This window comes from Cardiocondyla obscurior, linkage group LG03, assembly GCF_019399895.1.
Source record: "Cardiocondyla obscurior isolate alpha-2009 linkage group LG03, Cobs3.1, whole genome shotgun sequence".
Lineage (NCBI taxonomy): Eukaryota > Metazoa > Arthropoda > Insecta > Hymenoptera > Formicidae > Cardiocondyla > Cardiocondyla obscurior.
The window spans coordinates 4,224,956-4,249,182 of record NC_091866.1 but is presented as its reverse complement, the minus strand read 5'-3'; the positions used below and the strand labels follow the sequence as shown (position 1 = coordinate 4,249,182).

The following is a 24,227-nucleotide window of genomic DNA, read 5'->3' as shown; positions in this document are numbered from 1 at the left end:
CGCGCGCGTATTATTTAATAATTCACGTATGCATTGTTATTTATTACAATTTAACCGATGCCGGTTGTATATCAAATGGGAATGTACTGGCGACCTTCGCAAACGTAATCATAGCAACCGAGGCACGCATGTGATAATCAAGAGAGTTCGACGTAAAGCTTTCAGTGCCGACGTAAATTCGTTAGTGTCACGCTAACCGTGGTACGCGCGAACGCTTGCACGTATGGCGTTCAGAAACACACGAAATTCGTGAGAACAGGAACGTTAAGCTGCATTAATCTCAACAGAATTATTTATCGATAACGGAAGATTGGCGCGTGTAAAGGGAACCTTCACGAAACCATAACTTAGTTAATGCTGATATTTATCTAATATTTCTTTTTTTTTTCCTTTCTTTCTTTATGAATGTTTGTAATGATCACGTTTCACGTAATTTTTCTACGTTTCACCACGAATTTTTATTGCGAGTGCTTTTTTTTTATATTTAAGTGAGGAAATTTCTTTTAAATTTTCACAATTTTATTTATTTATCACTTTTCCGCGCAGTTACTTTTTGACAAGCGGTGAAATATATATATATTACCGGGTATATATTTAGATTAAGCTTAATCGCATAAATCGGCGGGAAGGCTCGAGATTTATTACGCATAATCAGAGCTAAAAATAATCCTAACGGCGTCGTGTGCCTTTACTCGAGTCTCGTTTCGATCCATCTTCGCACGTGACACCGGTCCGCTGGCGTCAACTTCTTACTCAGAATTATGAGACAGGGACTTGGGATCGCGTTGCAATGTAGCCGGCTGTTTTATTCCGTTTGCGTGGGACGTGGCTAACGGCTATCTTTAAAATGTGCTCCTTATTTCTTTTCTTTTTTTTCCTTTTATTTTACGCGAACTACTTGTAAATATTCAACACTCCCCAACCATCTACGGAAAGTTTTACCGCTTACCATCGCTATAATGCGATGCCTTTTTGCTACACACAAAATTACGCTAATGCAATATCATAAAAGGCGCTCCTGTGCGGTCTTCCTTTCTATGGAGAAAGTAAAATTATGAGGAAACTCGGCGCTAGATGTACATACCGATATATCTAACGTTTAAAGTCACAAAAAAAAATGCCAATTGGCGCTATTTTTTCATTTTTATGTTATTTTCTTTATTTTATTTTATTTAATTTTATTTTTTTAGTATTTAGTATTTTAAAAATATATTTCAAATATTAAATCCTGATTAGAACGACAAGTGCTGTTATCGCATCCTTCGCGGGGATGAGAACGCAATCTGAACGATACGTGTGCAATGAGACTCGTAAAAATAAAGAGACACGGGGGCGTATTTTTACCTTTCAATCGTCAACTCAACCCTGATACCGTATGTAACGCGACATTCGTTCCAGAATACTGAAGTGACGGCTTTTGACACATTGAGTGTAGAAGAGTGATAACAAATGCACAGAGGACTGAATTCTTTGCGCACATTCGCCGAAATCACGTACAAAGAGTCGTATCTATTCGCCGCCGTTCGAAGGCGCGACTTCAAATTTTCAAAGGAAGTAATCTCGAGTAAACTTGAACAGAATTTTGATGCTTGTCGAGAATAGACGGTGCCTTTCATGGTCTAAAAATAATCGAAGCTCGTAAATGTACACGAACAAATAACTATTGTAACCACTGCAGAATCTGGCATGCAGCTTTCTAAAACGTTAAAAAATTAAAAAATGTTTTCATAAAAAAAAACAGAAAAAAATTCTATTTTACGTGCGCGAAACAAAATCGTATTCTCACTTTGTCTCTCTTCTTTTTTTTTCCTTCTCGAAATTAAATATAAAAAAAAAGTAATACCGTTAATACTGTTAGTTTCCGAATAGATTTGTCGATGCCGTGGCATAAATATAATCGTCTTCGAGTTCGTTTGGAAAAGACTATCGAGCTTAATGTAATGTGCTGGAAAGATTGCGCTCGGTCAATGCCAGCCATGTCGTATACGAGGGAAAATTGTTGGACATAGCCGAGGCATACAGCGGTCGATGATGCTTATATCCTAAAAAAAAAAGAAAAAAAAAAAAAAAAAGTTTGGGGGTGAAAGTTCCTCTCCTCTCTCTCTCTCTCTTTCTCTCTCAATATATTAATACTCTTTGGAGAAAAACTAGGGCAAGTCCCGGCACCGTCGGATATTTCTTTTGACAGATTGTCCGCGGAGATTTCACGAAATTGATAACAGGCCCTTCGAAATATTCTTCCAGCAACCGATTCAATTTAGATTTACGTGTTGTCCGCAGTGCACGTATACGGCGACACGTTATTACGCCCCGCTTTTCTACTTTCAAAAGAGATTATATATTTTCCTGCTGAGCGCGTACGTCGGTCTTCGTGAGTAAACTCCTTTCAAAATTAACTTTTATTCGCGCCACAAATGTTCCACTGTCCGCCGAACTTGCTAATACTCGTTAGAACGGTTACCGCGTTAGCAACGATTCTGTAAAAAGTAGAATGACTTCGAGGAAAGCTATCGATCATTAATTGTTTTTCGCGAGCGCGAGGCCAGTAAATTAGTCGCCCATTGAAAGATTCATGATGTAATCGGCTGCCGTAGGCATCAGATGCCAGATTATCAGTTTAACACGCGATTAAAAATCGCAAGCGACGTCGCGCTAGTCGATCTTTTCTGCATAAAGCGCCGTTCTCAACACCGTCCCGGAATAAATTTTATAAAGCAGTATGAAATTATGCAAATATAAAACCTTGCCCGTGCAGGAACATAAATGTCTATTTTGCCGAGCAATCTTCGAAAACAACGTTAAATAATGCGCCACGAGTGCTAGTTAATATCGAAATAAAATTAAAAATTAATAAAACTAAGAGATAAAAGGTTATTTAAAAAATATTTCATTACTTATTTTAGCTATATTTTAATAGCATTCTTTAGATAGTAACGAAGTGAACAATTAATACTCTTTCCGCTTACGAAAAATTTGCCTGATTATAATTTTACATATTTTTTTATTATTTTATTTCCGCGACGCGAGCGAAAAGAGTGTGATACATTCCACAGTCTCATATTTTCGCAGGACATATTCGCAGAAAAAAAAGAAAAAAAAAAGATCTACATAGCACGACGTTGACATTTTAATGTCGAGTGTAAACTTTAAGATTTGCACGTTAATTAACTTTAGCCCATCGCCACGAGGGTTTCGCGGCACGGCCACTGAGCTAATCACAATTCCAATTATTCGCGGTGGAAAAAAAAAAAAAATTGCGCTCCCGTTTCTTCAGGTACTCGTAACCGAACTCGCCGCGCTTTGTTCCGGACGATTGTTGGCTGTTACGAAATTCAGGTTAACCGCTGATATAGAACAACACCGCTGAAGCATTCGCGCACAGAATCTCGCGGAATCCCTGACCTATATCCCTTAAAACATCGTATCACCATTACGTGTGCCGCCTCTCGCTCGCGTTCCCCTTACACGATTATAACACGTGTAGGAGTCAGGCGTGTACGTGCACGGGGATCGCGCGTGCATGTAACGTCGTTGTACGATGTCCTCTTCGAGATAGGGAGTGACCGTGGAAATCACGGCATGTGCTCTTATTCGTAAAGGAGCCCCGTTTCCTTTACGGATAAGCCACTTCCGCGACGGAAGCCCCCGTTTCTCTCTCGAGAGCGGCGCTGGAACCCGATAAAATTTCGGTCCAGGAAACTACCCTCGTACCATCAGCACGTGAAAAAGATCGCGAAAGAAACGTAAGCGTATTTCACGGGTTATTGTTCCACGGTAGGGCGCGCCATTAGGGGATTCTATTAGGAAACTCGAAAGACGGAAGAAAAGAAAACACGGCGCGTGCCGCTGCATAAATATAATTACAGACTCCCTCACGTGTTCCGGTAACGTTATTTTACTTACAAAATTATTTCACGAACGGTTACCTGGGTTTAGACTCGCGGTTATAATCCAAATTGTAATTGAGGCGCGGCGCTTTTAACACCGTCAAATAACATTAGAATAATAAATGTTGAAAAAATATTTATGTAAGAGAACGCGACGTTCTTTCTCCTTTGTAATTCGGCTACGAAATTACAACTTGTTTAATTTTAAATGAATATTTTCGCGGACACTAAGTTTAATCGATGCGAGCGCATGGATGGAATTTTTTTTACAATTTATATTCATTAACACGTTTGCTCGAGCATTTTTCGACGGCTTTAGATCTCGATAGTTTCTTGAACGTTCTTTCAACAGCCATTGTGTGCAATTAGAAACGAGCTCGTTACGATCTAACGATATTTCCCGGAAAGCCAACTTTTGCCGAGAGCTTTCAAAATTTTCCAAGAGAATTCCTCGTCGCGATTCTACCGAGGATCCGCACGTACCTCATGTGGATCGTGTTCAAGAATGACAGGGAGGGGCGAGGGGGGTCGGGGGAGGAGCATACATCGTACCGTCTATATCGTAATTACGTAATAGAATAGAAGTTTCCCCGAGTAAGTTCTAAGTCGCTCGGTTTCAGACTCAGTTTAGTTTACCGCGAGTGCACAGAAGTGGTTACAAGAACGAGGCTGTGCCGGCAAGCACCGCGGGGGTAGGACAACTTTAGATCCGATTACAGACTTTCGAAGCCCCGATTTCCGTATCGGTCGCGTTGCCGTGCATTTCGCGGGCAACTCCCGCGAAAGTTAATTGCTTATTACGTGTCCTCGAGTACGAACGCGCAGCGGCGAACCCAACGTCCGCGGACGTATGTTGACTTGGGCTCACGGCGCCGCACAAAGCCATTCCAGGCAAACGTCGATGTCACGCTCGACGATTCACAACGCGTCACGCACCTTTGTAGGATATTTATGAAATAATTGCACGTTACATATTCAGTTGTTCCCGCTTGTTGATCCAATCTCTTTTGTGGAACAAAACAATCCCGGGGGATAATCGCGTGCGTTAATAATGGAGACCGGGATGAAATTTACAGGGGGCTTTTCAATTTTTAAATCGTCTTAATAGGTCATACTAATTGCCTCGGAAAAGTTTAACTTGTGTCAATACAATTTTAATTAGCTGAAGCTTTCCTGTGTTAAATAATAAAATATCTGTTGGAGCTCGTTCCGCGAAATAACTAGTTGTAAATTAAATACAAAACTGTAAAAAAAAAAAAGGAAAATAAAATGAAATAAGTGAGAATGTCGTTGAGAGCAAATAAAAAGAGAGATGCAAGTGGATTTCTTAATAATTTTTTATGAAATGCACCAGGTAGCTGCAAAATATAATTAATCACGACGAAAATTTATGTATACCATTTTTATTTTAATCAAATTTTTCTTTATCACGAGATTTAAGCTTACTCTTGCATAAAATAATCTATGAAAATTTCTACTTCGTAAACGAAACCACTCTATGTCGATCCGGCTTAAGGACGAGAAACGTGAAGGCAATTATTACATCTTCGTAAAAGGCTCATGAGAACGATCTCGGAAGCGTAGCAAGAACTTGGCGGTCAAATGAAGCTGATTCCGAGTTGGAGTGTGTCCAGAAACTTTCGGCTAATAACACCCAATAGTGAGAAAGAGGAAAGGGCGGTCCAAGCCGCTAGGTTTATTTCGCTGACAAGATCGATCCCCGTCTCGAAGCGGACCCAATTCTTCGTTAAATTCTCGGCGAACGTCGGCGCTACGCGACGCGAAACAGTTGTTACTTCACGTACGACGGAACAATCGTCAGCATTTCAAGCGGTCGGTTGCCGTGAGAATCTTAACAACGCCGGTCGCAACTGGCGGCGGGGCGCGAGTCGAATATCGCTTATTAGCGATGAAAATTCTTCTCGATTATTTTATAAAATTAATTAAAGCCGGGACGACACCACCGGCGCGCTATGCGCGCGCGTACAGAAGTTTCCCCTCGGCGTACTTTATCGATTTCGTCATAACTTTATTTACCTTATCAAACACTCGTTCAGCTTTCATTGCCATGGCGATACATCACCGCGCGGAAATCGATTCACGTGCTCGCACGCCGCGATATACCACCAACGCTATTTGCGGTAAATTTTTAAGTGTTCCAGCTCGGATTCGATAGAAATAATTAAACGCATCGGAAAGCCCGCGATGGGAGAGGGGAGGGGAGGGAAATTAATTATAATTTAAAGTCGAACGCTTTTAACGAAGCGCGATTATTTGATGAGAATTTAATATTACATACTTGTAAAAGCATCATATAAAAATTAATTATTGCCCCGCGCAATATCGCGCGCGTACAAACGTTTCGTAATTAAATTGTGGAAAAAAAAGAGAAGGAAAAAAAAAAAGAAAAAGAAGAAAGAAAACAGAACATCGGTGGTTTGTAATAACGCGAGCGCATCTTAATTCGACAAACAGAAGTATTCGATCAAAATTCATCGACCAACTGCTAATGGACATCCCGAATATAACGTTTGCGCTAAATTACTTGCAAATGAGGCTGCTTTGATTGATATTATTTGCAATTCGCATATCAATTGTTCGCTCGAGGCTGCGTGTAAGTCCCCACAATGAGCGGACTATGCACAGTCGCACTATATCGCGCGACATTAGCTGCGTTACAGCTTTATCGCGTCACACTAACGTAAGCCCGAGCTTCGTGCATTAATCAAGAACCGGCGAAAAATCGAAGATGCGTACTTGGCCCGATGTCGATGGAAAGAAAGAGTTGGAAAGTATTTCCGGTAAGGCGACCTCCGCATGAATCACTTCTGATCGAAGTTTACGCGGGTATAAATACACATGGCGCAGCCTATATCGAACGAGCTGCTAACTTTTACTTGTGCAAACGTTTTCCGAATCGAGCGATCGCAAACAGTTTCGTAAGCGTAGTCGGGCCGCTTTTTCTTTTTTTTTTTTTTTTTTGCAAAGAGTTGACCCGAACGCAAAAAGAAAAATAGCCGAACTCGATCATTTTACTTTTTGTTCCCGCGAACGAGATTGAAGAGTTAGAGATGAAAATCGTAGGATCGCGCGGAGGATGTCGAATCGATCGATCTGTTAATATTGATCACCGGGCGCGCTATGTCTACGGCATAGCGATATCGAGGACCCGCGATGCGTATCGTAGCGTCGTGACATTAATTTGCAACGGCCCGCGATGGACGTTAATAAACGAGGCTTTAGATCAGGGCGAAATCAGTGTCCCGTCAACGTCGTGTATTCAAACTGGCACGCTGAGAAGATCATATGATTCTGAGTTTCAGCTGGTCGCTTTTAAGCGCCAATTTACCACGTACGTTGGTCCGAACTGCCGGATCGCTACTTGGCTCGCGTATAATTTTACCGTCACGACGAGGAACCGCGCGCGTACATACATAGAGGAATTTAATATAACCGTACGCGTGTAATTCGACAGAGTGGCATATGAGGTTCGACAAGTAGCGTAATTCGTGAAACGACACCGGCGTTATATTGCGTTTCCCAGTTGTAAAACATAATATGGAATAGCAGTAAAATCAATTACAGCCGTGCAGATTGATGAGCTTTATAACTTTCAAAATAAGCACGTGCTGGTTAATTTATTAAAGCTATGATAAAAGGGATTACAGTTGAATAAAAAATCTTTAAGGAGCAAATTAATCTCTCTCTCTTTCTTTCTTTTTTCTCTCGATATCATTTGCGCAATAATCTATTTTATTACGCAACACTTTCAAATAAAATCTCGCGCGGTAAATCGCAATTACGCAATATCGATATAACGTCGTTGTCAGGATTTGTCACAATTATTCTCAATTATCTGCGTTTGCCGAGTGAAACGTTCGAGTAAAAAGCGACGCGATGTTCCGCGCCAGCGAGTGCGGCGTACTGTCGGAAACGCGATCAAAAATTAATAGCGCGAGGCGCAGTGCCAACGACGGTGAAATCATTGATGATCCGATGGAAACTAGTTTTCAGTTTAGCCCGAGGCGATCGCAGGAATTCCCTGAAGTTTTAAACTGTTCCTCGTTCTCTTTAACCATCCATTCCAGATTAGAGAAATTTCAGCATATAAGAGCAAATTAGCATATTAAAGGCTGTAAAGCTCCGTCTCTCTTTTTGCATTTAAATATACCCAGGTTAATTCATAATGGCGTTATTATAGATAAAATGAGGGAAACGGATCAAGGAATAATCTTGAAACACTAAAGTGCGTGACTTTAATGAAATAGAAAAATGTTGGGTATATTTTTTCATGCTTTGTGTGTAACACGTAATCACATCAACGAAACGCGTTTGAAACTGAAGCTTGAATAAGACGGATAAAGTATTTAATTTAAAGTAAATCCCTTTCTAATTAAAATAAAATTATCCCTCTGTTTCGTTATTTTCAAATAATTCTCTTGCTTTTTTCTATTGAAGAAAAAAATACAATATATATATATATTTTTTTTTTTATTCATATAAACGCTCGCATTTTTGTCACAGTGATATATTTCTGTACATATGAAAATATCGGGTTTGAAATGCATCTATGCACATACCGTGGCTTTTTCGGTATTTTTGTTGCTGGGAAAACGATCCAATAGACTCTCCGAAAATTGATGTACTTGGAGTGAGGACTCGGGGATCCTCCATATATTTCTAGTTTCTACACTTCTCTTCATAATTTAATTCCATAAGCCGTTTTGCCAGGCCCGAAGAATACCACACTAGCAGGGAGGACAAAACCGGAATAGCGTATTCTAAAGCGCTTTCAATTTTTTTTTCTTCTTTTTTTTTTCTTTTTTATTAAATAAAAGCCGCACTCTTCTTTAAATCCCACGGCGTCAAATCGACGTAAAGCCGTCCCACCTGGCGCACACAACGCGTACTATTCCAGCCGTAAAAACAAACCAAGAAATTTAATTTTACCGCGGCTTAAGCGGCGATTCGCTTGGGAAACTGTGGTGGATTTCACTGGACCGCAGTACTGGCTTGCGCCGCGAAGTCGAGAGCGGAGAAATAATTGCGGAATTTCAATTTAATTAACCAAATCCAGATATTCGTCATACGACACTGAATTCTCTTCATTAGCACCGGTAACTGAAACCTTACTTTATTTCTTTCTTTTTTTTTTCTTTTCTTTTTTTCTTTTTTACCTTTATTTCACGAATGAGGAATCTTTAAATTAAAGTGGCTGGCACGCCAAACTGTCCACGTTTTTTGTCGCACGCTCAAGGGAGCTTTTCCGAGCACAACAAGTCGCTTGTGTCCAGCAGTCTGGATGCCGCGTGAATTTCCCAGCAGCAACTTGTAGCTGTCAAGCAAGTATATTTCTAACGCTCGACTACGAAAATAAAAAAAAAAAAAAGAAAGAAAAGCAGCTACAATGGTATGACTCATTACAAGAAACTGTTTCCGCTGTGAAAAGTGTGAAAAATGCCATGGAGAAGCGCGTCCACAGAGAACAATTTTAAAAATCTCACAATAGACCAAACGTATAGTCGCTGACTAATGTAAAATTTTATTTTCGAAATTGCTTAATTCTTTCTTTTAGTGCACAACAAGCTATTTATTTTATAGATATGAGGAATTGACTATACGTGCACGTACAGAAAGTAAATTTTTCTTTAGCTCCCTTTTTTTTTTTTTTTTACTTCTACAAACGGCAGTCGGAGAATTTAAGTCAGTAAAATAAAAATAACATTTTTATTAATAATCCATTACGAGATATGTAACAAAAGTAAACGCGATAAGATGAGGGGGAAGGAAAGGGGGGAAAACAGTGAGTGCCGAGTAATGCCGGGGACGAATAGAGCTGAGTGCATTTTCGACGCCCACGCCACAGCCGTCCTTCGAGCCGAAGAATGGCGGCGAAAGAACTGCAGCAAGAAACTTACGATCTCTCTTTTTATTATACTACCGCCAATGTCCTTGCCAAGCTGCATTCCTCTCGACCGACCACCTTGCATCGGTCACGGATTTTTCTCACCCCCGTTTTACAAGCCCTTGCAGTGTTTGGTCGCATTTTTTTCTTTCTTTCTTTCTTTTTTTCTTTTTTAATCCCCGCTGTCCTTCCCCTCCCAGTGAAATACAGCGGATCGATATAATATTCCTAAGTGACCTGTTACGGCATGTATTACACACACGTACGCCTATATTCGCCTAAAGCAATCGCGATTAAACGTGATAAATTCACTTGTTGGAAATATCGACAGACATCCGCGAAAGATAGTAGAAATAAACAAGATAAATAACAGAAAATGAAATTGATAAGTCAAACGTACTAACGATGTAGACAGCAGGGGGTAGATGGGATTGTATTTGCATTTTGAATTGAAATTTATATCTCCAGTAAGGATCTTTACAACGAAAAATGATGGCGGTGTATGTTCTCCCGGTGATCCACATCGGCATTTCCAGACTCATATAATTTGGAAAGCCTGACGGAAATTCCGCTGGTACCGAAGCCGAGCTTAGTGGTCTCACCGAAGCGATTCCGTTGGAATTGCTTCCTTCGATTTCCAGTGAGATCGACCTACCACTTCAACTCGCATGCTTCATTCGAGTACATGCACCAACTTCTTACTTGCGGGAAAATCTAATTTACCACTTACGTGCTCGTAAAATTTAAAGCGTAACCCTTGCGAGAATCCATATTCTTAATCGCTCAATGAATTATTTTTTATCACTAAGGATGGCTTTAAAGTGAAATTGATAGTCCTTGTTTTAAAGTAATTGAGACCATTTTTAAAACATATCGACAATAATCTGCCTTGGTAATTTGCCTTCTGCAAACAATTTCATTTAATTTAAGTAGTCTCCCTTAAATCACTCTGAAATTAAAAAAAAAAGATAAAAGAAAAAGAAAAAATGGAACGTAGGGTTATATTGTTTTCCTCAACATTTAAGCTTAGTTTATACGTAACACGTATAATATCAAAATTCAGCACGCACTTCAGCTACATACACGTCGCATATGCTTTGTAATCACACACGTGAGCGAACTTTTATTTTACCTCGGGAACGCGAAACGGAAATTAGAATATGAATCCCGGTGGGGAATGTATAAAAGAAAATAAATTACTGAATCAAAATAGTTTGCTGGCGGTGGTCGGCGAAACGTGGAAAGTACCGACTTTGTCCAGGCGAAATGCATGAAATCCCATATTCGAAATACTTTTCCCCGGCTCGCGGCTACTCTTTACCGGGGGAAAACTGGCGGCAAGGCGACAAGGGATACGATCGATGAGCGGTGTTTCGCCATCTGTTCCCCGGACCGCTCGGGGAACTCGATTCAACGCTCCACACTTCGTGCATAACTTATCCGAGGGGACGTGCTAAACGTATTAGGATCGTTTTTACGCTTCGGCCAATGGGCCAAGATTTACCGGCTCTACCGGGCGAGCGCGGTATATCCACCTAACGTGCCCGAATAAATACTGAATAGCGTCAATAATTGGTGCCCTATCGCAGAAATGCCGAGCGATCAATTTAGGGTAGTTTTGTCGCGGCGCCGGCGAAGTTGTCGACCGACGTAAATTGCACCTTATCTATCTCGTGGTCTACGCGAACGTCGCGTTAATAGTGTTATTACGAATTACAGAGGTGCGAAGGATCCGAAGTTACGTAGACCCCGACGACACTCGAACGCAAAGTTTCTTCGGAATTACAGATTATCGAGCACATTTTCAAATGTCACGCTTGACGATTACGTACGTACAACCTCTCGGCGGCGTTTATGTAAATATAGGACGAAAGTTATCAATGAGAGCGAAAGGAATTTAATGGAACTGAAGTAACTCGATTTGAAATCAAAGCTCTTTAGCGCGCGGTAACTCTTCATAGAAACGTTGTCAATTGGTGGTGATTAACGTCAACGCCGTCGATGAATAACCGTGGTCGTAACGAAAGACTGTGACATTCGTAGAACACAGAGTCAATATCGATTACACGCGTTACGTTTGGTTTTGTCGCGCAGTTAAATTACCACGCATCGATTTCAGGCGCATCGCCAGAAAACACGCGCCGTTCGTCTACGTTGCTTTTCCGTCCGCGTGCGTCGTCAACGCGTTGCAACGCGCATTTTTAATCGACTTTAATCTCGAGCCGGCTTCGAGTAAACGTCGCAAATATTCTGCGGCAAGCTCTTTACGCGGACGGCCAAACATCTTAAACGGTCGCAGGCGTAAAGCGCGCAAAGAGACCCGGCGCGACCTGTATTCCATTCTTTATATTGTTTCTACCATGGCGACATTTCCCTCATTATGTCGCAGACGGCAGCAAACTTTCAGCGGGACGTCGTGAGACGTAAACAACAACAACGTTGGCACCGTTTCGAACAATCTAACTGAGGGAGGAGAATATCGATATTAAAATTTTGCTAAAAAAAATTTTCAAAGCCACTCAGGCACGAATTTATCCAAATTTTGTGCAAAAGGCGTTATTGAAAAGCGATTACGAGAGATCTTAACTTCGCCCCTTAGCTTCAACTTTTGGATTATAATACGCGCAATAATTCCCGTGGAGCTTTTTCGCAATTACCAAGGGATTTTCGTACAAGCAGCAACTCCGTTTAAATAAATGTCGCCGTTTACTCAAAGTGCGATTTGTTTCTATAACATTAATTACTAAAACTCGAGAGAGAAAGGGCGTGTTATTTTCACGGCGGTGGTAAAAATATGTTCAACTTTGCTCTTCAGTTCAAGTCATTAGTCTTCCTTCGAACTTTCAGTCCCCTACGTTAGAGTCAACTCTTTTAATCATAATTAAATGGACGAAATCCCGTAAGAAACTCCCGATAACATTTCTCGCGATTCTGTTAGCGTCGTGACGCTAAACTTTACTTTTAAAAGGACTGGAGAGTGGTTCACGATGCCGGAACGCACGTCAAAAGCAATTAAACTACGATCGTGCCTAATGGCGAGCCAGATAACCACTTCCACACCTATCGTACCGAGCAGCGGCACCTCCCACTACGTGTACGATATCGTATGAAGATCGTACGTGCCGTACGCGCGTACGAGCGTGTAAAAGATGCGCCCGTATGTGTAACGAGCGACCTCGGCGCGCCGCGAACCGATTCAGTTTGATCGAAACCGTAGCACCGCGGCGTGGAAATAAACGCGTCGGTCAAAAGCCCCGAGATTGAATAAATAATCTATCGCGCGGGGTGGCTACCTTTACGGATCCGTCGTATAAAGATAGCGGATAAAATAAGAGAGCCGTCATCGCGGTGAAATAAATGATTTCTCGGAAAATCTCCCTCCCTCGCTTTTCCCCCCGGTTAAAACTTAATTTGCACGTAACCCGGTTAATAAACAAAACGATTGCACGGACGGCAATTAACGCGGAGGGGAAAATGGTTATGCAGAATATCCTCTTACGCGAATTCTAGTCAAGCAGACGTTAGGAACTTGAGCTCTACTGAATTTTATGCTGAATTCTGATGACTTAACCACATCTCATATGCATATATGCATGACTGTATCAAATTTGTTATCTAATATGATTCAATAATCCTTCTTGGTTGTAATATCACAACTTTCTTTATCTGACTTTGTTCATTTTTTTTTCACTATTTATTTTTATTATTTTTTTAATTTTTTTACCTCCTAAGTAAACCTAACCGTTTCAGTACTTTTTCATCACGTTTGTCCGATTAATAAAACTTATTGGAGCGAAAGAGGATCGATTCTTAGATCGAGACCCATTTTAAAACGCGGCGAATGATGATAAATTTCGTGAACTCGGGCGGCACCGAAAACGTCGATTTCCGCATAATTAATATGCTTTTAGTTTACGTTATCCTACTCCACCGGATTAAACCCGCTGTACGGGTTAAGCTCCGTGGAGTTAATCTTCCTTCGATGTATCGCCGTTACCGCAAACGCCTCCGCGTTGGAGGTAGGGGTAGTTATACGCCCTGTGCAACACGAAGCAATTAAGCACCGTATTGCAACTGCATTTTGCGTGCGTTTCGGTAAAGTCCGGCCCACCGTCTGATCGGAAACGTATTGTAAAATCACGCGTGCCCATACGCGGTTTTACATTTGAGCGGTGACACTCGTTTGCGACAAACACTTTTGCAAAACCGGTCGCGCTAATCGACTGGCCTAAAGAATTATTGCAACTCACAGTGATAATTATTGTAACAGAATACGATAAAACATCGTTTGTGAGAAAAATGGTGGAATGAAATTTTTACAGGCTGTGCCGAACCAAAAGAGTGCGATAATCGTGATATATATCACGGACGGGAAATCAACAAAATACGGTTTGCAAGGAATGATTTATGTCTCTGATGAAAGCACAAGATAAAAGAATTTCTCTCTCTCTTTCTCTCTTTTTCTGTCTCTCTCTCTCTCTGTCTTTCTCTCTTTTTGCGATTTTAGTTATTCTAATTAAATTAAATTGCGTGTCCGCGTAGGCGAGTTGGATAAAAGAATAATTCTTTTTTTTTTTCTACGCATTAGCGTTAAAGTAAAAATTGTTTCGATGGTATCATCAACCACCGGGTCATCCATTGGACATGCCAATGTTCGTGATAATTTCTCGTGTGATCCGAAGTAATGACGCGTCGCACGTGGAATCGCAAACAATTGTACGGGAGTATTTCAAATTAAATAAATATTTAATGGAATTGCAAAGCTAGCGAGAGGCAGCACGTGCTGCTAACGGAATTCAGGACAAATGTAATTCCAGGCAACTGCATTGCGTGTGTGCGGACGACAGTGAACGATCTACCCTATTTATTTATCCCTCTCTCGATCACTGCCAATTTTTTTTTTCTTTTTCACGACAGCCCGCTTCCGTCGCAGGCGATTTGCGAAATGAAGCAGCCGTAACTTCATACGTCCGGAGCGCACGGGGCGGCATTGCTCAAATGTCAAATTAACCACCGCGCGCCGGTAGAAGCCATGCAATTTGCGCATAATTGGAAATTCCAACGTTTATTCTTCCCACAACCTAAGTATGCCGTTACGGGTTAATCGGAATAAATATTAAACTAACTCTTTTAGGCTTATTGCTTTCATATAAATGTCAATTTAATTTATTGGTGTCGCGCAGTAATGAAAACGATTAATTTACTTCTTTGACTAATTGTACTATTTCCGCGTGAAATATGTGTAAAATATTATTACGTTGTGAAAAAGTCGTGATATCTAAATTAATAAAGCAAGATCTAAATTAATAAAAATAATAAAATAAGTTTTTCTTTCGGGGATTTTCTTGGTAAAAATTCGTATTTAGTGGACATATTGCTAGTCAATTACGTTTATCTCCCGCTGTTGTGTCGCGGATAATTTTAGTTGCGATATTAATACGCGCTTTAAATCTGAAACTAAGAATAAGAAGTAACAATCTTAACTACCGATCTCGATGTGTCTTTAACGATCTTCCAAGGAGTGTTAGACGAATGGAAATTGCTTATAAATTAACTCGCCGTGAAAAGTATATTCTTTTGTAAGTTTTTTGGCCGGGTTCCAACTGTGAAAGCAGACCCAAGCCGCGGGCGTCATTCGGTAACTAAAAATTATACAAATGACGGTAACTTTTGCGCGACATTCTTCCTCCGGCTAACTGTCCTCGGAATGTTCAAAGAGGCTACTTCCCATGTGGCAGTTTAAAATCTCATTTATTCTCGCATTAATAGTCGCGGGGACTTCAGCCGTGCCGTAAAACGAGTTACCCCGAGACATTCTCTTATTCACGTGTTGACACGAAGGCTACGGGCTCTTTCGGAGGGGCTGTTTCAATTAAAAGTTCAAGAGGAATTTCTTTTTCGTCCCTTTCATCAGCTTACGTACGATGCCATCTCGCCACGGTCGCGAGTTAACGAGCACCCCCAAGTATTCCACTCTTTTTTATCCTCCCTCTCCCCCTGGCCTTTCCACGAGCCCGTTTCTCTCTAATTCTAAAAAAGAATAAAGATCTTGATTGTCAAATATACTTATTATTTCGCAAGACTTATTTTGCGCGAGATAAATTTAGGGGAGTTAACTCCTTCCTCTCCTTTGCTCTGTCTCCCTTTTACGGAAGTGACTCCTTTTTTTCTTTTCTTTTTCGCGGGAAATGGAAGTGTCGATCCCTTAGCGCGATTACAAGTCCATTTATCTCGAATAATTTATACATCGTATAAAACTCAAGCGACAAGTTTGCTGTAATCATTAGCATTATTATATCACGCGAACGTTATATCCCGGGGTGAATTTTTCGTCTTTCGGTGAGAATTTCTCGTATTTCATGGTACGGCCGGGTTTATCCGTTCGTCTCGCTGAAATTCTGAGGAAGAAGGATACGATAACGGAATTTGCGGTACCGCATCCTATACTTTTTCTTTGATACGAAACATGATCCCCGGTAACAGTGACATGACAGCGGTATCGTGTATCGACGTCTTTCCTCTGTCGCGCGAGACAAATTTCGAGGATATCGTTGAACGAAGATCAAACAGCGTGACATGCAAAATTGTCGATTTAATAGATCAATTCGAATCAGTCTGATCGAGGTCGGAATCGCGGAAATCGTGGAATGTAGGAATATCATACGCATTCACTATTTCTCACAACATATTTTATTTCATACTCTTTTTTTTTTCTTTTTTTTTTGATATTTTTTTTTTCCTTTGTTTTTTTTTTCTATCTCTATATAATCTTTATATAAATTCCATAACGATCTTATCTTGTACTACTTAGAACGAAAACCAGCAACAGTATCACTGAAAAATTGTTGTCAAAATACGAAAATATAAAATACGCAAGTATGAACTATGGAAAAAATGATGCACGGCAGAGTCATTCAGATAGAAAGCGATTACCGAGATAATTTCGAAAAGGCAGAGAGACCGAGCAAACTTAATTGTACTATTACGGATTACGCAAACGATTTGTGCGGCAAACTTCTCGTGGCCTGGCGAGATAAAAAGCGAAAAATTCCTGACAGCGGAAATACCATTTGCGGTAGAAATGCACGCGATACGTTCAGTAGCAAACAACTTTGTGAAGAAAGGTGAAAACGAAGAGACGTAAAAAGAAGGGAAGTAAAGAGAGAGAGAGAGAAAGAAAAAAAAAAGAGATAAGAGAAAGGAAGAGAGGCAGCGTGGGCAGAGGTTGCTGGTTAATCCAAATCTGATGTATGACAGCCGAGGCTGCCATTTGCTAGCTGTCGTCCTTGCCATTCCCGATCCTACGTCTTCTAATACCATCGCCGTGGAAATGACAAACGGTCGAAAGTAGAAAGATAACAAGGTATAGCTCTCGAAAGGAGGAACAAGTCCTCGACGCGCGTCGCGTTCAATCGCGACGCTTAAAGCACCAGAAATGACTTTGGACTTTAATTACGCATCTATTTCTCGCGCTCGCTGTCGCTTATACGTGAATTAGTATTTTTTACTCTCACAGAATCGCGGCGGAAAGCTCGACAGGGTTTCATTTCCAGAGATTCTTTGCTTCGAACTGTGCGCGACGTGGTATTGAAGATGAGGATATATGTATCGTAGAAGCGATACGTATAAATTCTTTGCTTTAGCTGCCCGGCGGGCTGTTATCACACCTAGCTCCATCGCGTGTAATTTCTTGGTTTAACAGTCTGGTCCCTTTTATTTCTTTCGATATAGCGTTGTGCGAGAGAAAATCTCATGCGGCAGCCGAAATTCAGCTGTTGAGCGAAATGACGATCGGTGAACCACGGGTAAGCCATATATTATATATTATATGCGGCGTAATAACTTCGCGTTTAATTATATAAATTTCAATTTTCAAATGGTCTCGGTTGAATTATACGGTTCAAATTTTTTTTTTTTTGGCAGTCTTATTGATTTAGAAAAATTACTATAATATATTAACAGGATTTAATACGAGGCACTTTCATAAAAACCTCTTATCTTAATGAGAAAAGTATGACTTAGGTAATATATATGACTTGTTTCGCTCAACGACTCAATTAGGAAGAAAGATTATGGGGAGAAGGGAAAAAAAAGACATACGGAAGAATAATAGATTATGCAAGTTACGCGAGTTACGCGCTGTTTTATGCCCGTTCGCGCAGCATATCAATGTTCGTGTGAAAAATGAGAGACAGAAAAAAAAAAAGAGAGAAAGAGAGTGAGAGAGAGAGAGAAAGAAAGAGAGCTGTCGATTATTCCGAGTGCACGGAATTACTTACGGCATCCGATCGATAATTAGTGATCTCTTTTTACATGTTCACTGCGTTGCACGGAGAGCGCAGTCACCGCTTTCGGCAGCGCACTTGTTTCGTTAATGAGATGTATGCGCCTTTTGGAGCTAATTAGTGGAGATTACGATAGAGAGATGATGAATCGATATCCGATTTCCGTTTCTGCGATTCGCTCTTTTCTGTAATAATATGATAAATGTGTATTTCTATTCCTAAAGCAGCAACGCTCCGTGTTCCGTCGTGTATCTAAAAGCACACCAGTATATTTGCGGCAAAAGCGTTTCACATGTAAATTATATAGCGAGTCTGAAAAAACGTTGGTCCGGTTATCACTTTTCAGCGAGTATTACTGAATTGCATGCAAGTAATAAACTATCTCGGAAAAAGTCAGCAACGCACAAGTCAATGTAATTATATATAAACAATGATACTGCGAAAGCGAAGAAGCGTTAAAGCGGATTAAAAATTTATTAGATATATATGATTTTTCTTATTAATATATATAAGAAAAAAAAATCATTGATAGTACTTTCTTTTTATTTTGCTCTCACGCTTTCGAAACTACGAAAATCGAATATTAATTTTCGTAAAATGCAAGAATAAGAATTCTTCTGTTTTTTTTTTAATTTACTGTAATCTGACGTCGAAAGATGACTTTTATCAAAACAGTCGATAGTGAAACTGACTATATTTTCATTGTACAATTGTACATTATACAATGATAATAATAATTTAAAAAAATATATAATTAAATTGCTGTAGATTTCTTAATATAAAAATAGAGTAAAGAAATGCTGAGAAGGGATTTAGTTTAACACGGTTATATAAATAAATATTTATACACAACGGAACACGAAGATCGATAAGATTACACCAATCAATTCTTGAAAAATGATCTTTCAGGTACCTTCTAAGGCAGTATTTGCAGCCGAAAGAGTTTAGCATCGTTTCACGACGACAGTAAGTACGATGTAACATCATTGTTAAGTCGTCATTGTCTTACGTATGGTTTAGAAAGTTTATTTGCCTCGTCAAATACACCTTCTAAATCGGACGACTTCTGGCACACTTCTAACTCGTTATCGATTTTTTATAGTCATGCAGCAGCTGTAATATTACAATAATTGCTATATTAACACCTATCCACCAGGCTTCCTGTGTGTTAATTGTCATTATCATCATGAGTCCGTACAATTAACTCGGTCAATTAGCGCGCTGATTTTCGACGCGTTCGTTAGCGCGTCTTAATCTTTTTTTCTTTTTTTCTTTCTCTTTTTTTTTTATATATTTTTTCTTTTACACAATAACAAAGCGCTTTTATTCCGCGTATGTCACAACTCTACTCTACTCTACTCTACTCTAGATACGTTACATTCAGCTAACAAAGGCAAAACTTTAAACTCATTCTGTACAAAATGTGTGTATCATGGATATATGTAATCATTAGACTAATGACAATACGTACGTCCGTCGAAAGAAAATCGTCCAAATATACAGGAACATGTCTGTATGTGTGCGTGTGAGTGAGCGTGTGTGTATGAGGGAGAATGTGTGTCAGATTTTGTACTTTAGCAAAACTAATTACCTGAGGTCGTTGCCCCTGGATCTTCTCATACCGCGCGGCGGGTGTCGCGGTGGCGGCGTGCACCTGCAGTCACAGTGCATCACACACAGCGCGACGCTGGTCGCAAGAGTCACTACGAAAGGCGCCGCGAAGAAGTGCATGATGGTAGCGACTTGTGCCTCGCGATTATAGTTTGCCATCACTATGCTACCGTTCACCCGGCTGTAATGGCAAGGGAACTTGGCACCCTCGTAACCCAACTCGCGCGTGAAGTTCTTACAATCGACTACCGGCGGATATCCGCAGCCCTTGATGTTCACCAGCAGCACCGCTTCGACGTCCCCCGGGGAGGACACTGCTTGACAAACAGACGTTTTACTGCGTGGATTAACATCGCGGGGATTTTAATTTCTTTTTTTTTTCTTTTTTTTTTTTTTTTATGCTCGCCGGCACGCATGCAATCCGCAACGTCGATCCACCAAATAGGAATGCATTCCAATTTCTCTTCGATTTCCCCAAGCGATATATTTTATTTTATCGTCAAGTTCCAATAGAGAAAGAGACGGCGGTATCAATTATAGTTCCGAATTTTCCGGATTCCGTACGTTATCTCGCGAATTTTATATTCAGCTCGGTGACGCTGATCGTATGGTCTACCTCGCCTTTGAAATTACACTTCCGATAACTAAAATTGCGATATATATTTTTATTTCGCGTTTTTAAATCCCGCCTCTTTCTCTACAGCATTGCTTTAAGTATTTTTTTTTTATGAATTTAATTCATGTCACCGTCGATCGTAGTTCTCAACGACAAATTATAAGTCACATGGAAAAATATAAAAAAAAAAAAAAAGAGAAAATAAAAAGCTCTAAGAAAGATTACGGCTTAGTGATCCTACCGGCAGTGATGGTGCCCAGGTCAGCCGTGGCGTTCGCGGTGGTGTTCCTGCCGCCAGTGTCGTTCTTCATGCTGGCGTTACTCCACGGCGTGTACGTGACGTATATGTGAGTGCAACTGTACACATCACTGGTGCATCCCTCGCGGCACGAGCTCCACGTACAGTTGAAGAGACCGGCGAGGTCTTCGCGTCGCGAGGTCGTGCATACGACCGGTTCCGGCGAGAAGTCCGCCGCCAAGGTGCTGATGGCCGGATCGACGTAGAGCGGCACCAGGAAGAGGAGGGCCGCGCCGCCAGAAGTAGCGACGAAGGCCAGTGCCGATGTCGCGTAGAAATTAAACCGCTGACGGCAGGTACGCCGTGGCGGTCGGCGCCGCGACGCGCCAAGACCGAGCTCCAACAGCTTGCGACGACGTAGCTCCCGCTCGTGGAAGTCGTACTCGCCGCCGCTGTCCCGACCCTGATGTCCCCGATCGTGTTCGCTCTGACACTGGCTGCAGCTCGCCTCCAGCAGGAGTTCGGAGCTGCTTCCGTGCATCACCCGGGACCGGCTCTCTCCGGAGATCGAGACGACGCGCTACGCGGCTAAGCTCCTTCTACGACTTCGTCTTCTTCTTCGGGTGGTGCTGGCTGGTGCTCGATGCTCGAGTCTGCGACGATTCATCGAGCGCGCCGATTTACAGCCCGATCATCGCGTCGTTCGTTAGATGCGGTTTACGGGGGGGAGGGTGTGAAGGGGTCCTCGATCCTCCGGGATCAACTGTCGAGCAGACGTGCATCGGTCATCGGTTTCTTCAATGACGACTCGCCTCGGATCAAGTGAACTCGATCGCGATCCCGTTTTCCGCTAGGAAGCATTGAGCGAAGTCGTTTCCTGACTCGTTCACGTCTTGAAATTCGATGTAAGATCGTTAGGCAATCTCGTCGAGTAGACCGATGGGGATTTCATCGAACGGCATGAGTTTCTGGATACAAAATTTTTCGGGATATATTTCGCGCCGCGGATGCAGCTTAATTTCGGGATTCTCGAGCGACGGGCGTTGCGTTGTTATTTTACCGATGAACGTTCGAACGTCGCAGATCTCCACTTGAAATCTCGAGGAGCACCATTAAACAAGATCTTGCAATTGATGCTGCACGCTTCACGCAAAGTTCCATACACGTCTTTTCGTGACTGCCACGGCTTGACATCACGCGAATACGGAATTCGATGAATTCGACTATCGCCAGGTTTGCATCTTCTTGAGTCCGACGCTTGCTCGAGTAGATACTTGTATAAATCTCGGCATCGTGTTTAGATAGGCCACGTACTACGGCTCCGCCGAGCGCTTCTCTCGACTCATCCCCTTGACTTTTCAACCGTGGAAAGTCTCTACCTTATCGCTATACGTAACGACCTTGCACGCTTTAAGGTTCCTTTGGGTTATCAAATTGAGCCGATCGATCACGACCTTTCAGCTGCTGCAGTTTTGCAGGAAATCGTGCATTTCGATAATGCTGCGCGCGTGTAACAGCCGCGCGCACGTATATGAAAAATCTTCGAGAAGACTGATGATCTTTTTCACGCGCTCGAAAAGTCGCGTGTTAGTTCTGAAATTGTTAATCTGTTGATCCCAAGTTAGGCCTATCGTTCGTTTTCTTTATTTAATTATTTTATTTTATTTTATTTTATTTTATTTTAATTTTTTTTTTTAATTTTATTTTGTTGTATCTGTAAGGCGCACGTTGTGATATTTGAACGACGGATATTGAGTTGAAGAAACTCTTGTGTTAAGCTTATACGACAAACAAGTTAACGTGATGTAACTCTTCCTTATGTTGTTCGCCAACTTTAAGATAGACCGTACATTATGCTAGAGGAAGCCACGAATTATCAACGGCAATTTTCTCTCCGTTAACGAAAGCGCTTTTCATCCAGGCCGTTGTATAATTTCTATTACTAGGTATTTGCAATCAGCAGCGATCCGCCACGCGCCGCAGATCGATCCAACGTGATGTCTATCGCCGAAATAATAAGGTGCTTCGCCTCTTCGGCGCAATGATTCGGAATCCCGCTAATGAATCCGCCGATGAGTCCCGACGATGCCTTGGCGCGATCTAGCCGAGGGACCATTCGCGGCGAAACTTAACGTGTCCCGTTTAACACCAGCTCACCTCTGCAACTGGTTGCCATGCAGCGGATGCTTGGCATCGACATCGGTCGCGGCGCGATCCCGAAATTCCTGTGTGTCGCGCGCGCGACTCCCTGTCGCGTACCGATAATCGATCCCGTCGCCGTCGATCCTTCCTGAAGAACACATTCACACACCGGCCGTCGCGATTAAGATCCCGTTGATCCTGTGATCTCGTGGAGGAACCGTGGTAAAGGGGCGACGGACCGGAAAACCGAGACAGATGTTCGCGAAGCCTTCTCCTTCCTCCTTCTCTCACGTACGAGCACCAGCGGCGTTCCTGGCGAGTGCCGTCCGCCTCGCGGATCGCGGGTTCAAGCGTGACTATTCGACCACCTCGGCGAGGAGTCCTCGACAGGACAGGCTGTGGTCCGAAGCGACAGGGCGGGGTTCTAGACGCGCATGAGCGACGGGTATAACCCCTCGCCCTCGTACCCTATCGTGCCACCCCCGCGATGCATTCTCCTTGTTTACGCTGCCTGTCCCGCCTTGCTTCCTCCGCTCTTCTCCGCGGGATGTCCTGAACCTGCCGTGCGACGTTCCAGCGATCGAAACTCATTCACACCTCGATGTCCATTTTTTTTTTTCTCCACTTCTCTATATCTTCGTATCGTTTTAATAAGTCGTACCTTCGTTTTGAAAGCCGTTTGTGAAGATCGGACACTCGATGTATCACATTTTCACGATAAACTCGTATGAAATTGTCAAAACTCTGCAATAAAAATTTTCTAATTAAATATCATGACGATTATCAAATTATAAAGTTGAAGGGAATACAATTGAATTTATAATTATAATGCTTGAGATTAATGAATTGATGATTAATAGTTTTATAAAATTTTTAATTAAATAACGAAGTTAAGATTCCATTTGATGATTAAGTTTGATTATTTTGGAAGGATCTTTTTAGAACCGTAAATGGAATTTTTTTTTTTTAAGTATTACCTGATAAATCTGACGAGGTAAGATGTATATGTCGCACGGAACAGCACTTCAACTGCGTGCTTTCTGCTCTTTCCCTCCTTTGCTCTTTTATCATCTTTTTATCATCTTTTAATCACGTCCCATAATAAAGCCAATTTTTTTTTCTTTAAATAAAAGAGTCTTAGCTTTTTTCGTGTCGACGACGTACGAAGAGATGATGTTTTAAAGCTCTTTAAAAATCGTTTGATTAACGAAAGTTTAGTACGGTTAATGAACGAGTTTGCATAAATTAAGAAACAATCTACGACATAAAAACGTACTACAAAAGCTTGAATAATGGCTTTTTAATGTTTCCAATTAAATGGAAAGATTAATCACACAGTTTGTTTCTTAAAAGATTATGCAAATCGTTAGGATCGATTAAAATACTTACTGGATACATGCATTTATTATACAGTATTACCGTCAGCGATGCGTCGATTTTATTAGCCCTTTCGTCTATTTACGGGCCTCCTAAAAATAAAAAGTATAAAGTATTAGTTCAATGTACAGTATATGTTTGTTGTAAAGTACATTTTATCGCTTAC

The 24,227-nt window shown here is 41.4% G+C and overlaps 1 protein-coding gene across 3 annotated transcripts in view; it reads right to left on the bottom strand.

Annotated features, from left to right (window-relative positions):
- The window catches only part of Teh1 (tipE homolog 1), a 37,279-nt gene that overhangs the window by 12,644 nt on the left and 408 nt on the right, over positions 1-24,227 (bottom strand). For 2 of the 3 annotated variants that reach the window (XM_070654581.1, XM_070654580.1), the window contains 4 exons: positions 24,074-24,153; positions 23,662-23,870; positions 20,546-23,428; positions 19,669-20,002 (listed from right to left, as the gene is read on the bottom strand). In XM_070654581.1, coding sequence (XP_070510682.1) covers positions 19,669-20,002; positions 20,546-21,083 — 872 coding nt within the window. In that variant the 5' untranslated portion in view covers positions 21,084-23,428; positions 23,662-23,870; positions 24,074-24,153. Of the gene's footprint in view, positions 1-18,990; positions 19,191-19,668; positions 20,003-20,545; positions 23,429-23,661; positions 23,871-24,073; positions 24,154-24,227 lie in introns of those variants that run through there. The other variant, XM_070654582.1, reaches the window with a different exon arrangement.